We start from the raw sequence: 14,061 nt of genomic DNA on the forward strand, positions 1-14,061 counted from the left end.
GTGAATAACAACCATTTTACTTGCTCCTTTCCAAATTGGATGCCTTTTATCTCTTCTCCCTGTCTGATTGCTGTGGCTAGGACTTCCAGTACTATGTTGAATAAAAGTGCTGACAGCAGACATCCTGGTCTTGTTCCTGTTCTTAAGGGAATGTTTTTACTTTTTGCCCATTGAGTATGATGTTGGCTATATGTTTGTCATATGTGGTCTTATTATGTTGAGGTATGATCCCTCTATTCCTACTTTACTGAGTTTTTATCAAAAAAGGATGCTGCATTTTGTCAAATGCTTTTTCTGTATCTATTGATATGATCATGTGGTTTTATCTTTCAATTTGTGATGCATCACATTTATTGATTTGGAAATATTGTACCAGCCTTGCATCCCTAGAATAAATACCATTTGATCATGGTGTATGAGCTTTTTAATATATTGCTTGATCCAGTTTGCTAATATTTTGTTGAGGTTTTTAGCATCTATTTTCATCAGTGATATTGACCCGTAATTTTCTTTCTTTGTAGTGTCTTTACCTGGTTTTGTAATTAGGATAATTCTGGTTTCCTTAAAAAAAAACAACAAAAAAAACTTGGAAGTGTTCCTTCCTCTTAGATTTTCGGAATAGTTTGAAGAGGATGGGTGTTAGTTCTTTTTTTTAATGTTTGGTAAAATTTACCTGTAAATCTATTTGGTCTAGGACTTTTGTTTGCTGGAAGTTTTTTAATAACGGTTTCAATTTCATTGGTTGTTAGTCTACTCAGGATTTCTGATTCTTCCTGATTGAGTTTTGCAAGATTGTATGTTTCTGGAAATTTCTCCATTTTGCTTTTGTTAAATAGTGCACTTTTCTAATAGGTTGGTAAGAAATCTTTTGTTTTCTAGTATGTGGCACAATTTTATTTTTTTAGTTTCTCTTGCACTGCCTGGCATCTCTGTGGGGTGGTAGAAAATGCCCTGTATTACCTGGGGAGGTGAGCATCTCCTCTCTGACAAAGTCCTTTCAGTCTCAGGTCATGATCCCTGTGGGGGAATGTGGTAGCAATGGGGTTCTTGGCAACTGCAAGACCTTTGCTGCCAGTGGCAACCGCCTGACAACCAAGCTACACCTCTGTCCTCCATCTCTGCCCAACTCACTGAATTCGGCCACAGCATGTACCAACTACTCCTGTAAGAATGCTCACCTAATTGTATCCCTGCTCCTTTGGCCTGTAGGGAGTGCAGACAGCAACCTGATTTCTCTCCTCTTCGATATCCACAGTGAGCTCCTTGCTGTGTCCTTGGCACCTGTCTCTACTCTGCTCCCTTCTCTATTTCTCTACTGTCAACTACTTGCCCACCTTCAGATTTTTCAGTGCATGGATCTCTCAAATGTATTTGTGCATTGAGCAGGGAATCCTTTGATGAATTATAGCTGTTCAAATTGTTGTAACTTCAGTGGGAATAGACAGACCAGTGGAGCCTCTCACACTGCCATTTCTCTGACGTCTCTCCACCAATTTCTTTTGGTTAGTATTTGTTTGATATGACTTTTTTTATCCTTTCAAGCTTTCTGTATCTTTTTGTTTTAAAGTACTCCAAACAGTATATAGTTAGACAAATGTTAGGCACATTTTGAATCTTTCCTTGTGTCTTTTTTTCCTCCTAACTCTCTTTTCAAATTTTTCATCTTTTTATCTGTCTTTCATTCTCTGGGTTGTATTCTCAGACATATCTTTTTTTACTCATTTTTCTCTTAGCGCCATCTAATCCAACATTTAACCTGTTCATTCCCAGAGGTTTTATGTAGTATTTTAAACAGTGTTTCCAGTTTCTTCTTTTTGGTCTTTAATTATTAAAATATTCTTTGTAAATATTTTGATTATTAAAATACTCTCTTGCAGTATTTAGAATTATGCTATAATTTGTTCAGTGCTCCTAAAGCTGTTATGTGTAAGGTGTGTGTGTGTTTGGTTCCATGAACTTTTTTAAAAATCATTTTATTGGGGTATGATTGACATACAAAAAGCTATACATGGGGACCCTTTCCCCCTCCCCACGTGGGAGTCCATTCTGTGGGACTCCTTCCCTCTCCCCATGTGGGAGTCTGTACTTGTTCTTCAATAAATCTCCACTTTTGCTATACTACCTCTGTCCGTGGATTCATTCTTCAACTCCAGTGGGCAAAGAATCTGGGTTCCAGTCCAAAAATTCCATATCACTAGGTTTTTTTCCATTTTAGAGAGCAAGCTTTTCTCCATTTGGGGAACTCTCCCCAGGGGGGTCCCTTTAAGGAACCCTTTCCCAGAGGGAGTTTGTATACCCTTGCATTAAACTTCTACACTTTGCTTAAAATCATTTAGTCTGCAAATTTTATTTTTCAAACTTTATAGGACAAGAACCTGTGATGATAAGTGTCCAAGCTTGCCATTCGGGGTTTCAGATTTGGCACCCAACGTGGGACTTGTGCAGTGTCATCTTTCCACACTAAGTGGATATTGACTCAGACAGACAACTCCCACTGGGGTCCTGCTGTGCTGAGCTCCACCCCTCATAGGCCGCCTTCTCCTCGGTTTGGACCCTACTCTTCTCTGTACCTTTGGATTAGAGGGAAACTAAATCCTGCATAGATTGTTAGGCAAGCCCTCCCTAAAGTATCCATGGTGCCCCTTAGGCCATAATTAGATGCTCCCCAGGGCTTAAGGGACAGGGACAAGCTGTGCCACAGCAGCAAGTCATGCAGGCACTCCCCATCTTGCCCAGAGAAGTCCCCTGCCTGGGGTCTGGTGCGCAACTCAGTTTCGGTGCCAGCCACCTGGCAGGGCGAATGGGGGAAGAAGGAACATCCCAAGGCCCTGTAACCCCCATCCTGTGCAGGGCGGGTTGCATCCACTGGTGACCACCAAGGTGTGCATCCTTAAGGCGCAGCTAAGTAGTCACTCACAGCTGCTGGGGGTGGCTGACCCCCGGGTGTGGGGGCATTCCCAGGGCCCCAGCCCAATGGCGCCTGTGATGTCACAATCACGCCGGTCTGGGCTGTAGGGAGGCGTGTAAGGAGGGCAGGGATTTTCCTGAGTCTCGGCCTGACCCTGCCCCTCCCAGGCCATACCCACCTCTGGCTGCCCCCTCCCTCCCCCCCAACCCCTCTTTGCTGGGACTAGCATGCCTGCCTGGGCAGCTCCAGAGGGAAGGCCCTAGAAATAACTGCATCCCCTTTGGCTCCAGTGTCAGCACCTGGCCTGCAGTACTCAGAGGGCATGGACTTGGGCAAATTGGCACACTGTGGCTGGGAGGGACTGTGTCCCAGCACTCAGCTTTTCTCTGTCAGGTTACCTAAAATGCTCCCAATAGAATGAAGAGCTACAAGATACCTAGGGAAATTAATTTTATTTCTGAGAAAGACAACCATCTGCTTCAATCAGCTTAACTCATTTCAGCTGTCAAACTATTGATGACTAGATCACCTGTTTTTGTCTTTATTACAAAAAATCTCTAAAATAAAGCTATAAATATGAAAAGAAAGCTATACACATTTAATGTACACAACGTGATGAGCTTGGAAATAAGTATATACCACATCTGTGCCATAAACATAATTGTCACCTGCAAAAATATTTCATCCTGCTCTCTTTATTTGTTATTATTTGTGTACTAGAGGCCCGGTAAACAAATTTATGCAGGGGTGGGGTCTGGCCGGCCTTCCCTGATGGGGCCCATAAGGCCGGCCATGGAGAGGGACCATGGGAGGTTGGGCAGCCGGCCTCACCCCCAATCGGGGTGTTGGGGTCCAATTGAGGGTGGGGCCAGCCAGAGACAGGGAGGTTGGGGCCTGGATCAGGCTGGTTGGCTGCCCCAGTGCATGTCATAGCCACCGGTCCTTCTGGTCATTCTGCCGTTCTGGTCGCTGGGTTTTTATATATATATATAGACTAGAGGCCCGGTGCACGAAATTCATGCACTTGCCTGTTCAGTGGATTTTCATATTAGCCTTTTATTATATAGAATGTGTATAATGAAAATACTTAACATAAGATCTACCCTCTTTACCAAATTTTTTAGTTTCTGATACATATTACTAACTATAGGCACTATAACATACAGAAGATATCTAGGACTCATCATCCTGTACAAGTGAAATTTTGTATCCTTTGACTAATACCTCCCTGTGTCACTCTCCCTCCAGTCCTTGGCAACCACCATTCTGCTCACTCCTTCTATGAGTTTGACTGTTTTTGATTTTACATATAAGTGGTATAATGCGGTATTTGTCTTTCTGTGTCTGGCTTATCTTACTAAACATAATGTCCACCAGGTTCATTCATGTCACCAATGGCAGGATTTTCTTCTTATTTAAGGCTGAATAATATTCCATTGTATATATATATACCGCATTTTCTTTAGGTTGCTTCCATTTCTTGGCTATTGTGAATAATGCTGTAATGAACATGGGAATACAGATATCTCTTCTAAATCCTGATTTCAGTTCCTGTGGACATATACCCAGCAGTGGAATTGCTGGATCATATGATAATTCTATTTTTAGTTTTTTTAGCAGCCTCTATACCAGCAGTTGTCCACCTGTGGGTCGCAACCCCTTTGGGGGTTGAACGACCCTTTCACAGGGATCGCCTAAGACCATCAGAAATCACATATGTAATTACATAATGTTTTTGTGATTAATCACTATGCTTTAATTATGTTCAATTTGTAACAATGAAAATACATCCTGCATATCAGATATTTACATTACGATTCGTAACAGTAGCAAAATTAGTTATGAAGTAGCAACAAAAATAATTTTATGGTTGGGAGTCACCACAACATGAGGAACTGTATTAAAGGGTCGCGACATTAGGAAGGTTGAGAACCACTGCTCTGTACTGTTTTCCTTAATGGCTGTGTAGCCTTGCGTTACCACCATCACAAGACTCCCTGTGTTATCCCCTTAGAGCCACAGCCTAAATCCCTTGCCCCTAATCCCTGGCAACCACTAATACGTCCTCTATCTTGTAATTGTTATTTCACAAATGTTACATAAATGGAATCATGCTGCAAGTATCTTGTTGAAATTGGCTTTCTCATTCAGTATAATTTCCTTGAAGTTCATGTATCAGTAGTTTGTTCCCTATTGTAGTATTCCATGGTTTGGATGTACCTCTGTTTTTTTAACCAGTCACCCATTAAAAGTCATTTGGGTCCTTTGCAGTTTTTGGTATTACAAATAAGGCTACTATGACTATTCATTTCCCACATTTTTTAATGTAAATTTTTAGGTATCACTTAATGTCGACAAAGTGTCTTGGATCTGAATTGGAATGTTTTCACTCATAAACTGTAATCAAAGCAATAATATATAGTGGGGCCTTGACTTACGAGTTTAATTCGTTCCGTGACAGAGCTCGTAACTCAAATTACTCGTATGTCAAATCATAAAGTGAATGAGTGAGACACGTGATGCTGGACTGATGTTGTTGCGTTCACTGTGACGTTCGCTGCGCCAACTAGCGGTGGGGTATCTGAAGCTGGCTCGTAACCCGAATTTTAGCTCGCAACTCAAAGCAAAAAATTGGCCGAGAGACGGCTCATATCTTGAAAAACTGGTTAGTCGGGACACTCGTAAGTCAGGGCCCCACTATATATCCATAAGACAACTTAGGTGTTCTGATCTAACAGCTAATATTCTTTTCAACAATGATTAGTACACTTTTGAATTAAGTAAAACACCTTTATCTGTATGGGTTTTGGTCGGAAAAATTGTGACTGATGAAACTTGTTGAATGAAGTGTATAAGTAAACATTTGTGTGAATATCCTTTTTAGGAAGCCGAGGCACAAGAGCTTCTCAACTTGATAGTCACAGTAGTAGTAGCAACTATCATGAAAGCTGGGAAACTCGAAGTAGCTATCCTGAAAGAGACAGATATCCTGAAAGAGACAGTAGAGATCAAACAAGAGATTCTTCCTTTGAGAGAAGACATGGAGAAAGAGACCGTCGTGACAATAGAGAAAGAGGTTTGTCAAATGGAATATTATTAAATAATGACCAACATTGATTGGAGAAATTCTTATTTTTTAAATAGTTATCAACTTACTTTTTAATGAATGATGTCTTTTAAGATTTTTGTTTGTTGACACATTTGAAGCTATTATATTTACTCATATAATCTTTTCTTGTTTACTTAATTTAGGGGAGAATGTGTAAATAACTAGCTACCATGACCTGTTAGGCAACAGTGTAGGTAGTTGCACACTGAAAGAATTGAGGTGCACTGTTGTATGTCTCTCACCTTAACCAAATAACTCATAACCCTTTAAAAAATGTAGATTTGGGGTACCATTCTGGCATTTCTGACTCGGGAGATACTTAAACTTTCTCATTTGAGTATCCTGGCCACTCCCTCACTAGCAGTGATAAACAGTTTTGTAAAGACTGTCGTGAAGGCCGAATCCGGTTTGGCTCAGTGGATAGAGCGTCGGCCTGTACACTGAAAGGTCCCAAGTTCGATTCTGGTCAAGGGCATGTACCAAGGGCAAACAGCTGATCGATGTTTCCCTCTCATCGATGTTTCTAACTCTCTATCTCTCTCCCTTCCTCTCTGTAAAAAAAATCAATAAAATATATTTTTTAAAATAAATAAATAAATAAAAATAAAAAAGACTGCTGTAGAGGAACAAACAAAATGATAATTACAGGGTTGGGGTTTTCTGGAGAAACATTTTATTTATGTTCTTTCCTGAGAATATGTAATGCTTGCTTTAGCTAATTTTAGATTCTTTTATATCTTAATCTGAACATTTTCTGTTACTCTATTAGGTGATCTCTTAAATTTTGAAGCAAGGCTACTAGACGGCATTTAAGAAGAGTAATAAGTACTTTCTTTAACAAGCTTTTATTTCTTGTACATATTAGGGCTATAGATAGCCCAGATTTTATGAAGGTCTTACTAACCTTGGCTGGTTACTAAAGTAAGGTTTACTGTAATGCTGAGATTAGTATAGTACAAAACTTGATGGAGTAGAGAATTGAATATTGATGCTTCACAGTGAGCTGAATCAAAGAGGTAATACAGTATCCTGATATGGGAAGTACTGAGAGGAGAATGAATGAAGTCTCTAAGACACAATGTACTTTGGGGAGTGTAGATGAAATCAGTGTTGGTTGGGTTGAGTTTGTTAGGGTAAGCCTAATATTTAGGTTAAAAGATGATGTGTATGATTTCTTTAGTTACAGATGAGGCTGGAGTTTATATATTCTGTGTTTATATCTGAAATTATTTCTTTCCTGACACTGATTCACCTCTCTTTACTCTCTTTAACACTGTGTCCTGGTAATGCTTTTTTTATACCTTATTTTTTTCCTTTTTTTTTTCTAGTTTCATATTCTGGCTCAGGTTTTTCTCATGTCATAGCATTTGGTTTCAATTTTATATTTAGTTAAACCCCACATGCATTAAGTTACCAAGAACTTTGATAGTTGCTTTATATATATTCTCTGACTTAATATCCTTTTATAATATTAAAGAACATGTGTATATTTTTTTAAATCATAAAATCCTTTAAAAATATCCTTGTAAGTGTAGATATACAATCCATGTTTTATAATTTAGGAGATTTAGGCCAAGAGAAAGGTAGTGATTTTTCCAGTATTACAGAGCAATAAGTTCCATAGCTGAAATTCAAATTTAGGTCTTCTGACTACAAGGCCTGTTCTTTTTCTGTTTTACTTTACCATAACTATTTCAACAAATACCATTTGTATATCTGAGATAGGAATATATTTTTGAGGTTAATGATATTCTATAAATGTTTACCAAGTCCCCATGCATTTTGCTTGGCTCTCAGAGTACAATAGCCCTTGTCCTTGTAGAACTTAATAGAAGTGAAGATAACCCACCCCACCCCTCAAAAAAATGGAACAGTGATTCAGTGCTATCAAGGAAACAAACAAGGGACCCAAATATAGAAGTAAAGGTTTAAGAGATGGAGCTTTTTTTTTTTTATCTAGATAGAGTATTTATGAAAAATTTTTTTAAAAATTATATTTATGCAGAGGCACAAATACAAGAGACATTAGTATTGCACAGATTGAGGGTAAAAGCATTCTGTGCAGAGAGAAGAGTATATGCCATGGGAAAATTTAATATGTCCTAGTTTGAAAGAAGATCAATGTGAGTAGTGTATGGTGACAGTAGGGAGATTGAGGGAGGTTGAGGTTAGAGATATACCCAGGCACCTTGCTCTGTGCTTAGGAATTTAAATCTTCCCTTTAGTTCTTCACAGCCTAAATAGGTACAAATAGACAATTGAAGTGTGATAAATGCAACTACTCTATAAAGTTCTATGAGAAGACAAAGGAGCAAACAGAATTCTGAGGAAATCCAAGAAAGCTTCCTAAATAGGGGACATCTGAACTAGGGTCTGAAGGATAGTAAGAGTTGCCTAAAGGAACAATGGAAGAAACACTTTTCAGGGAGAGGGTACAGCATGTGCAGACATACAAGACTAAAAGAAACATGTTTTGAAGTAATAAAGAAGTATGAGGTTAGGGTAGAGGTATGCTATATTTGGTAGAAAAGGAAAGAAGCTAGGAAAAAAGATTGATGAGAGTTGATAGGCCAGGTTGTCAGGCTTATAAGTCAGGCTAAAAATTTTGTATTTAATTGCCTTTTCACTATGTATAAGGTAACTGCTTTTAAGCAGCTGGAAGGACAGAGTTTTCATCAAAAACTATAAGAGAGTCTGGGGAAAGACTGAAGACCAAGAATACCAACCAGTTAGACTATTGATGACATGGACATCTAAGAAGAGCTTATCAAAATCTGAGTTAATAATATTAACTGTAGGAATGAAGAAAGGAAATAGAAGAAATATTTTGAGAGTGAAATTGATGGTTACTTGAATATGATGGGATTCAGAGATTTCCAACTTTCATGAATGGGTATGTCACTCATTAAGATAAAGGAAATATATTACGAAAAACACATCTTCAAAGAACACATTTTGGGGGGAAACAGAGAGAAGATAGTTTAGACATTAAACTGGTGTTCTTACATTTTTTCTATTTTCTTTGAAGTAAGGAACATTGTCATTTTGGTTGGTAAAATACTTTTTATACATCAAAATAGTGTCTGGGTAAAAAGTCTATTCCAAGGGTGGGGAAATCCAGCCCATGGTCCATATAAGGCCCGAGAAATCATTTGGTCTGGCCCTGCCAGGCATTAGGGATGAGTTAAATGTTTGACCAAATATAGTAGGCTAATTTTAAGTTGATAACTTTGTATAGCCCGCAAATGTTATAAATACCCAAATGGCCCTTTGCAGAAAAAAGGTTACCCATCCCTGATATTCCCTTATTACTATAAGATGCAGTATTGAGTTTGTTTCAACATTTTATAATCATTGTGACATTACTGTGACCCCCAAACCAGTAATTGAGACAATCATCTAGCATCTGGGAATCAAAAGTGTAATATAATAAAACCATTTTAGATAGTTTCAGCAAAAAAAGTAAAAAAGGTCTTAAGAGAACTGAATTCTAATTCTACTGTCCTAATGTATTTACCTATGACTGTGACACACTTCTGGAGCATAATTTCTGTGTTTTTAAGAGGAAAAGGAGGAAGGGGGCAGGACAAGGTTTGGTTTGGTTTTAGTTTTAAAATGCTATGAACTTTTATATCAATCTATAACTTCTAATGAGTATATATGGATAATTTGTATCTTTCATATGTGGTAAGAAAGGAAATTTAAATTACTATATTGAGCCCTTTTCTAGAAATATCCTAAAATTATTCTGCTTAATAAGTTGATGTTAGATATACCACTTATAAATCTGTTGGCCATATTATAGTATGACTTTATAATTAGCCTGTAAATATTATTATATAATATGAAAGTGGCCATCTCCATGGAACAGTGCATGCCATTTTATTATACATTTTTTGATCCCAGACTAATTTCCTGCTCAACTAGGCATTTGAGCATCATGCATTAATTTTCTCTGTTTATATGATTTATGTATCAAAAAATATACGTACATATATAATGTGATGAGATTAACTCATTTTAAGAAAACAGCTCTTCATCTGAGTAATTAGTTATGTGATTAAATAAAACTTTTATTAGTAGTTAGTTATTAATTGTAAATATATCACGAATATGAAACACTTTTTACATTTGATTATTTCAAAATTGCTAAGTGTCAGTACCCTTAATATTTTAATTTATGATAAATTGATATTGCAGCAACAAATATTTGTTTTGTTCTACTATTTTTTCCTCACATAATAGCTGCACTTTTATGTGTATATATTTTTGCCTGAAATTAGAGGTGTGACTTACGAGGGAAATTTTTTTTTTCCTTCAGCTCCTATGTTCTACACCTCCTGCTGCCCCTATCCTTTGCCACCAGTGTTCTCAGGTCCTGCTGGGGGGACAGAGAAGATCAGAGGTGAAGGGTAGAGATGGCAGAAAGTGGGGTTGGAGCAGTGGGCTGGAGGTAGGGTAAGGAGCATGCAGAGAAAGATCAAAGGTGGATCAGTGGGAGGTGGGTGGGGGATTGATGGGGAGCAGAAAACATGTTAGTTAGAGGGCAAAAAAAAATACCTTTAAGAAAAAATATTTTTAAACATCTAGGGGTGATTATTTGGCTGATTAAATTAAATATAAAGGTGGTATCTGATTTATATTTATTGCCACTGTGACCCTAATACACATAAAATTTAAAATTTGCCATACTGTCTTACCAATAGGTTATCTGTCAAATTAATCACTGACAAAACTTGATTTTCATTGTAGATCAAAGACCAAGCTCACCAATTCGACATCAGGGAAGGAATGACGAGCTTGAGCGTGATGAAAGAAGAGAGGAACGAAGAGTAGACAGAGTGGATGATAGAAGAGATGAAAGAGTTAGAGAAAGAGATCGGGAACGAGAGCGAGACAGAGAGCGGGATCGGGAAAGAGAAAAAGAAAGAGAACTAGAAAGAGAGCGGGCTAGGGAACGGGAGCGGGAAAGAGAAAGAGAAAAAGAGAGAGACCGTGAAAGAGATCATCGTGACCATGATCGAGAGAGAGAAAGAGAGAGGGAGCGAGATAGGGAAAAAGAACGGGAGCGAGAGAGAGAAGAAAGGGAGAGGGAGAGAGAGCGAGAACGGGAGAGGGAGAGAGAGAGAGAGCGGGAAAGAGAAAGAGAAAGAGTAAGGGATAAAGAACGAGAGCGTCAGAGGGATTGGGAAGACAAAGGACGAGAGGACCGCAGAGAAAAGCGAGAAGATGTCCGAGAAGACAGGAATCTAAGAGATGGACACGATGAGAGAAAATCAAAGTAAGAGTTATGAATCAGTTTTTTCTTTTTTTTTCTTTTTAGGCCACCAAAAATTTTGGTTGCCTCCCCCCCAAAAAATAGGGGGAGAGAGATGTGAATCAGATTTTTAAGTTACATCTCAGTAAAGAATTAAAAACGTTTTATTTAATGCTTTTTAGTGTGCCCCTAATGGATTAATTTTTTTTCCTCTCTACATGTTTCTGTATTTCAATTTTATTATATAATTTTGTGTTTAAAAATTTTTGAATTGTCTGTAAAATAATAGTTTTTTCATTCTTGTACTTCTTACTCCAGGGGCTATAATTAATTATTCTTATTTAACTTACATTTTTGACGGCACATAAGCTTATTCACCTACTTCAGAACTGTTTTTAATAGGAAACCAACATAGAAGTGATAAAATTATTAAACTTAATTTTATCCCATCACATTCACTTTATAATTAGTTATGGAGTTGATCAGTTACCAAGAGATATTGCCTATGCTATTCCTAATAATTCTTCATGAGATTTGCATACTGAAAATCTGGACTCATTACTTACAGGCTACTGAAACATTCACAGTGTCTTAGAACGGAGGGCATTTCTATAACCACTGCAGAACTAGAAAAAGGCAAAAGATAGAGAGGTATCCTCTTTTGAGATGTGGAGTATAGAGATAATTAGGGACAAAAATGTGTTCTTATTCATAAGTATACTTGAAGGCATTTTCTCTCCCCCACCTCCCCCCCCCTTATTTTTTTTAACTAAAATGAATTTATTTGCTCAAGTATCTGGGAAATCTAGGGTTACCTTTCATTTTTTCTGATGTATCCACAGTCTCAAAGCATCAGGAATGGTATACCTTCATTCCTCCACTGTTTTCTTCTGTGCTAGTTCCAGTCTCAGAAAGGTTTTCTCCAAATGATGGCTAAGACAGCCCCATGGTTATACCAGTTAGCTTAGCAACCCTCTGTATTGGGGCTTTGGTTAGTTGAGCAGACAAGGGAACCAAGCCAGTCACTTTGACCATGAAAACTTTGGATTCTGATTGGTTGTTTTTGAGATTTTACAGGCACAAAACCAAATTGGAAGTTAACTGCTTTGTAAAAAATATTATTTTAGAAAAAGATAATATTTGCCTCTTGCTAAAGACAGACTCCAGCTCCATGCATTAGTCTTTTTCATCATTACTATTATGGATTATGGTTATGGAAAAACAACGTAGCACAGAAGTGAAGGCTTCTTTCATTAGGTCCTGGCTTCCCTTCAGTATGCAGCCAAGATTTTCTATAATTCACCCTTATTTTTTAAAAAAAAATCTTACATTAACATAAAATTCATATACTACTTTTAACACATGTAGCACACAATACATATTAGTTCTTGTATCTCCTCTGACCTCTTTAGCTCTTTTCTAATATTAAAATTCTGAAATCTATTTTGTGTTTAATATGCAGTCTTATGCTTTGATTAATATTTTTCCATGCTTCTGTTCTCAGCTTATAATAGCAAAAATTTTTTTTTTGTGTGTGTGTGTGTGTGTGTGTGTGTGTGTGTGTGTGTTGTTGTTGTTGTTGTTTTTTGTGGCTAGACAATCCAAGCATTAATAAGGACCTCAGTAACTACTTATATGAGGGTAATAAGTTGATGTCTTCATCAATTGTATTATCGTCTCAGTAGTTGAACTTATCCAGCACTTTTTTTAACTACTATTATGTAGAAGATTTGCAGAATTGCCATAGTATTTATTTTACTTTACTTTTGTTTCTGTAGATATTATTTTGAAAGTAAGGTCTATTTTTTGCATGTTTTAAATTTTCACTTCATTCCAGTGTACCGGTTAACTCTTGCATAATTTAAAACAATTTTTTTGTTCATGATTCTGTGGATTAGCAATTTTGGCTGGGCTCAGCAGAGCAGTTCTGCTGGTTTCACTTGGGATCAGTCATGTTTCTACAGTCAGTATGGCAGTTCACTTGGTTCTGAATGAGTCCAAACTGCCTTACTCACATGTCTGGCAGTTGGTAGGCCATCTCATTTATTTTTTTTTTTAATTAAATCTTTATTGTTCAGATTATTACATTAGTTACTCTTTTTTCCCAACATAACTCCCCTCCACCCAGTTCCCACCCCACCCTCCGCCCTCACTCCCCACCCACTGTCCTCATCCATAGGTGCATGATTTTTGTCCAGTCTCTTCCCGAATCTCCCACACCCTTTCCCCCCCCAAGAATAGTCAGTCCATTCCCTTTCGATGTCCTTGATTCTATTATGATCACCAGATTATTTATTCACTTGATTCTTAGATTCACTTGTTGATAGATGCATGTTTGTTGTTCATAATTTGTATCTTTACCTTTTTCTTCTTCTTCCTTTTCTTAAAGGATACCTTTCACCATTTCATATAATACTGGTTTGGTGGTGATGAACTCCTTTAGCTTTTCCTTATCTGTGAAGCTCTTTATCGGACCTTCAATTCTGAATGATAGCTTTGCTGGATAAAGTAATCTTGGTTGTAGGTTCTTGGCATTCATCACTTTGAATATTTCTTGCCACTCCCTTATGGCATGCAAAGTGTCTGTTGAGAAATCAGCTGATAGTCGTATGGGTATTCCCTTGTAGGTAACTGAGTTTCTTTCTCTTGCTGCTTTTAAGATTCTCTCTTTGTCTTTTGCTCTTGGCATTTTAATGATGATGTGTCTTGGTGTGGTCCTCTTTGGATTCCTTTTCTTTGGGGTTCTCTTCGCTTCCTGGCCTTGTAAGTCTATTTCTTTCACCAATT

The 14,061-nt window shown here is 37.7% G+C and overlaps 1 protein-coding gene across 1 annotated transcript in view; it reads left to right on the plus strand.

Annotated features, from left to right (window-relative positions):
• Positions 1-14,061, plus strand: part of ZC3H13 (zinc finger CCCH-type containing 13) — a 138,367-nt gene that overhangs the window by 97,610 nt on the left and 26,696 nt on the right. The window contains 2 exon segments of the mRNA XM_006773664.2: positions 5,793-5,984; positions 10,770-11,298. Of these exon segments, the coding sequence (XP_006773727.2) occupies positions 5,793-5,984; positions 10,770-11,298 (721 nt within the window).

Source organism: Myotis davidii, unplaced genomic scaffold, assembly GCF_000327345.1.
Source record: "Myotis davidii unplaced genomic scaffold, ASM32734v1 scaffold1947, whole genome shotgun sequence".
Taxonomy (NCBI): Eukaryota; Metazoa; Chordata; class Mammalia; order Chiroptera; family Vespertilionidae; genus Myotis; species Myotis davidii.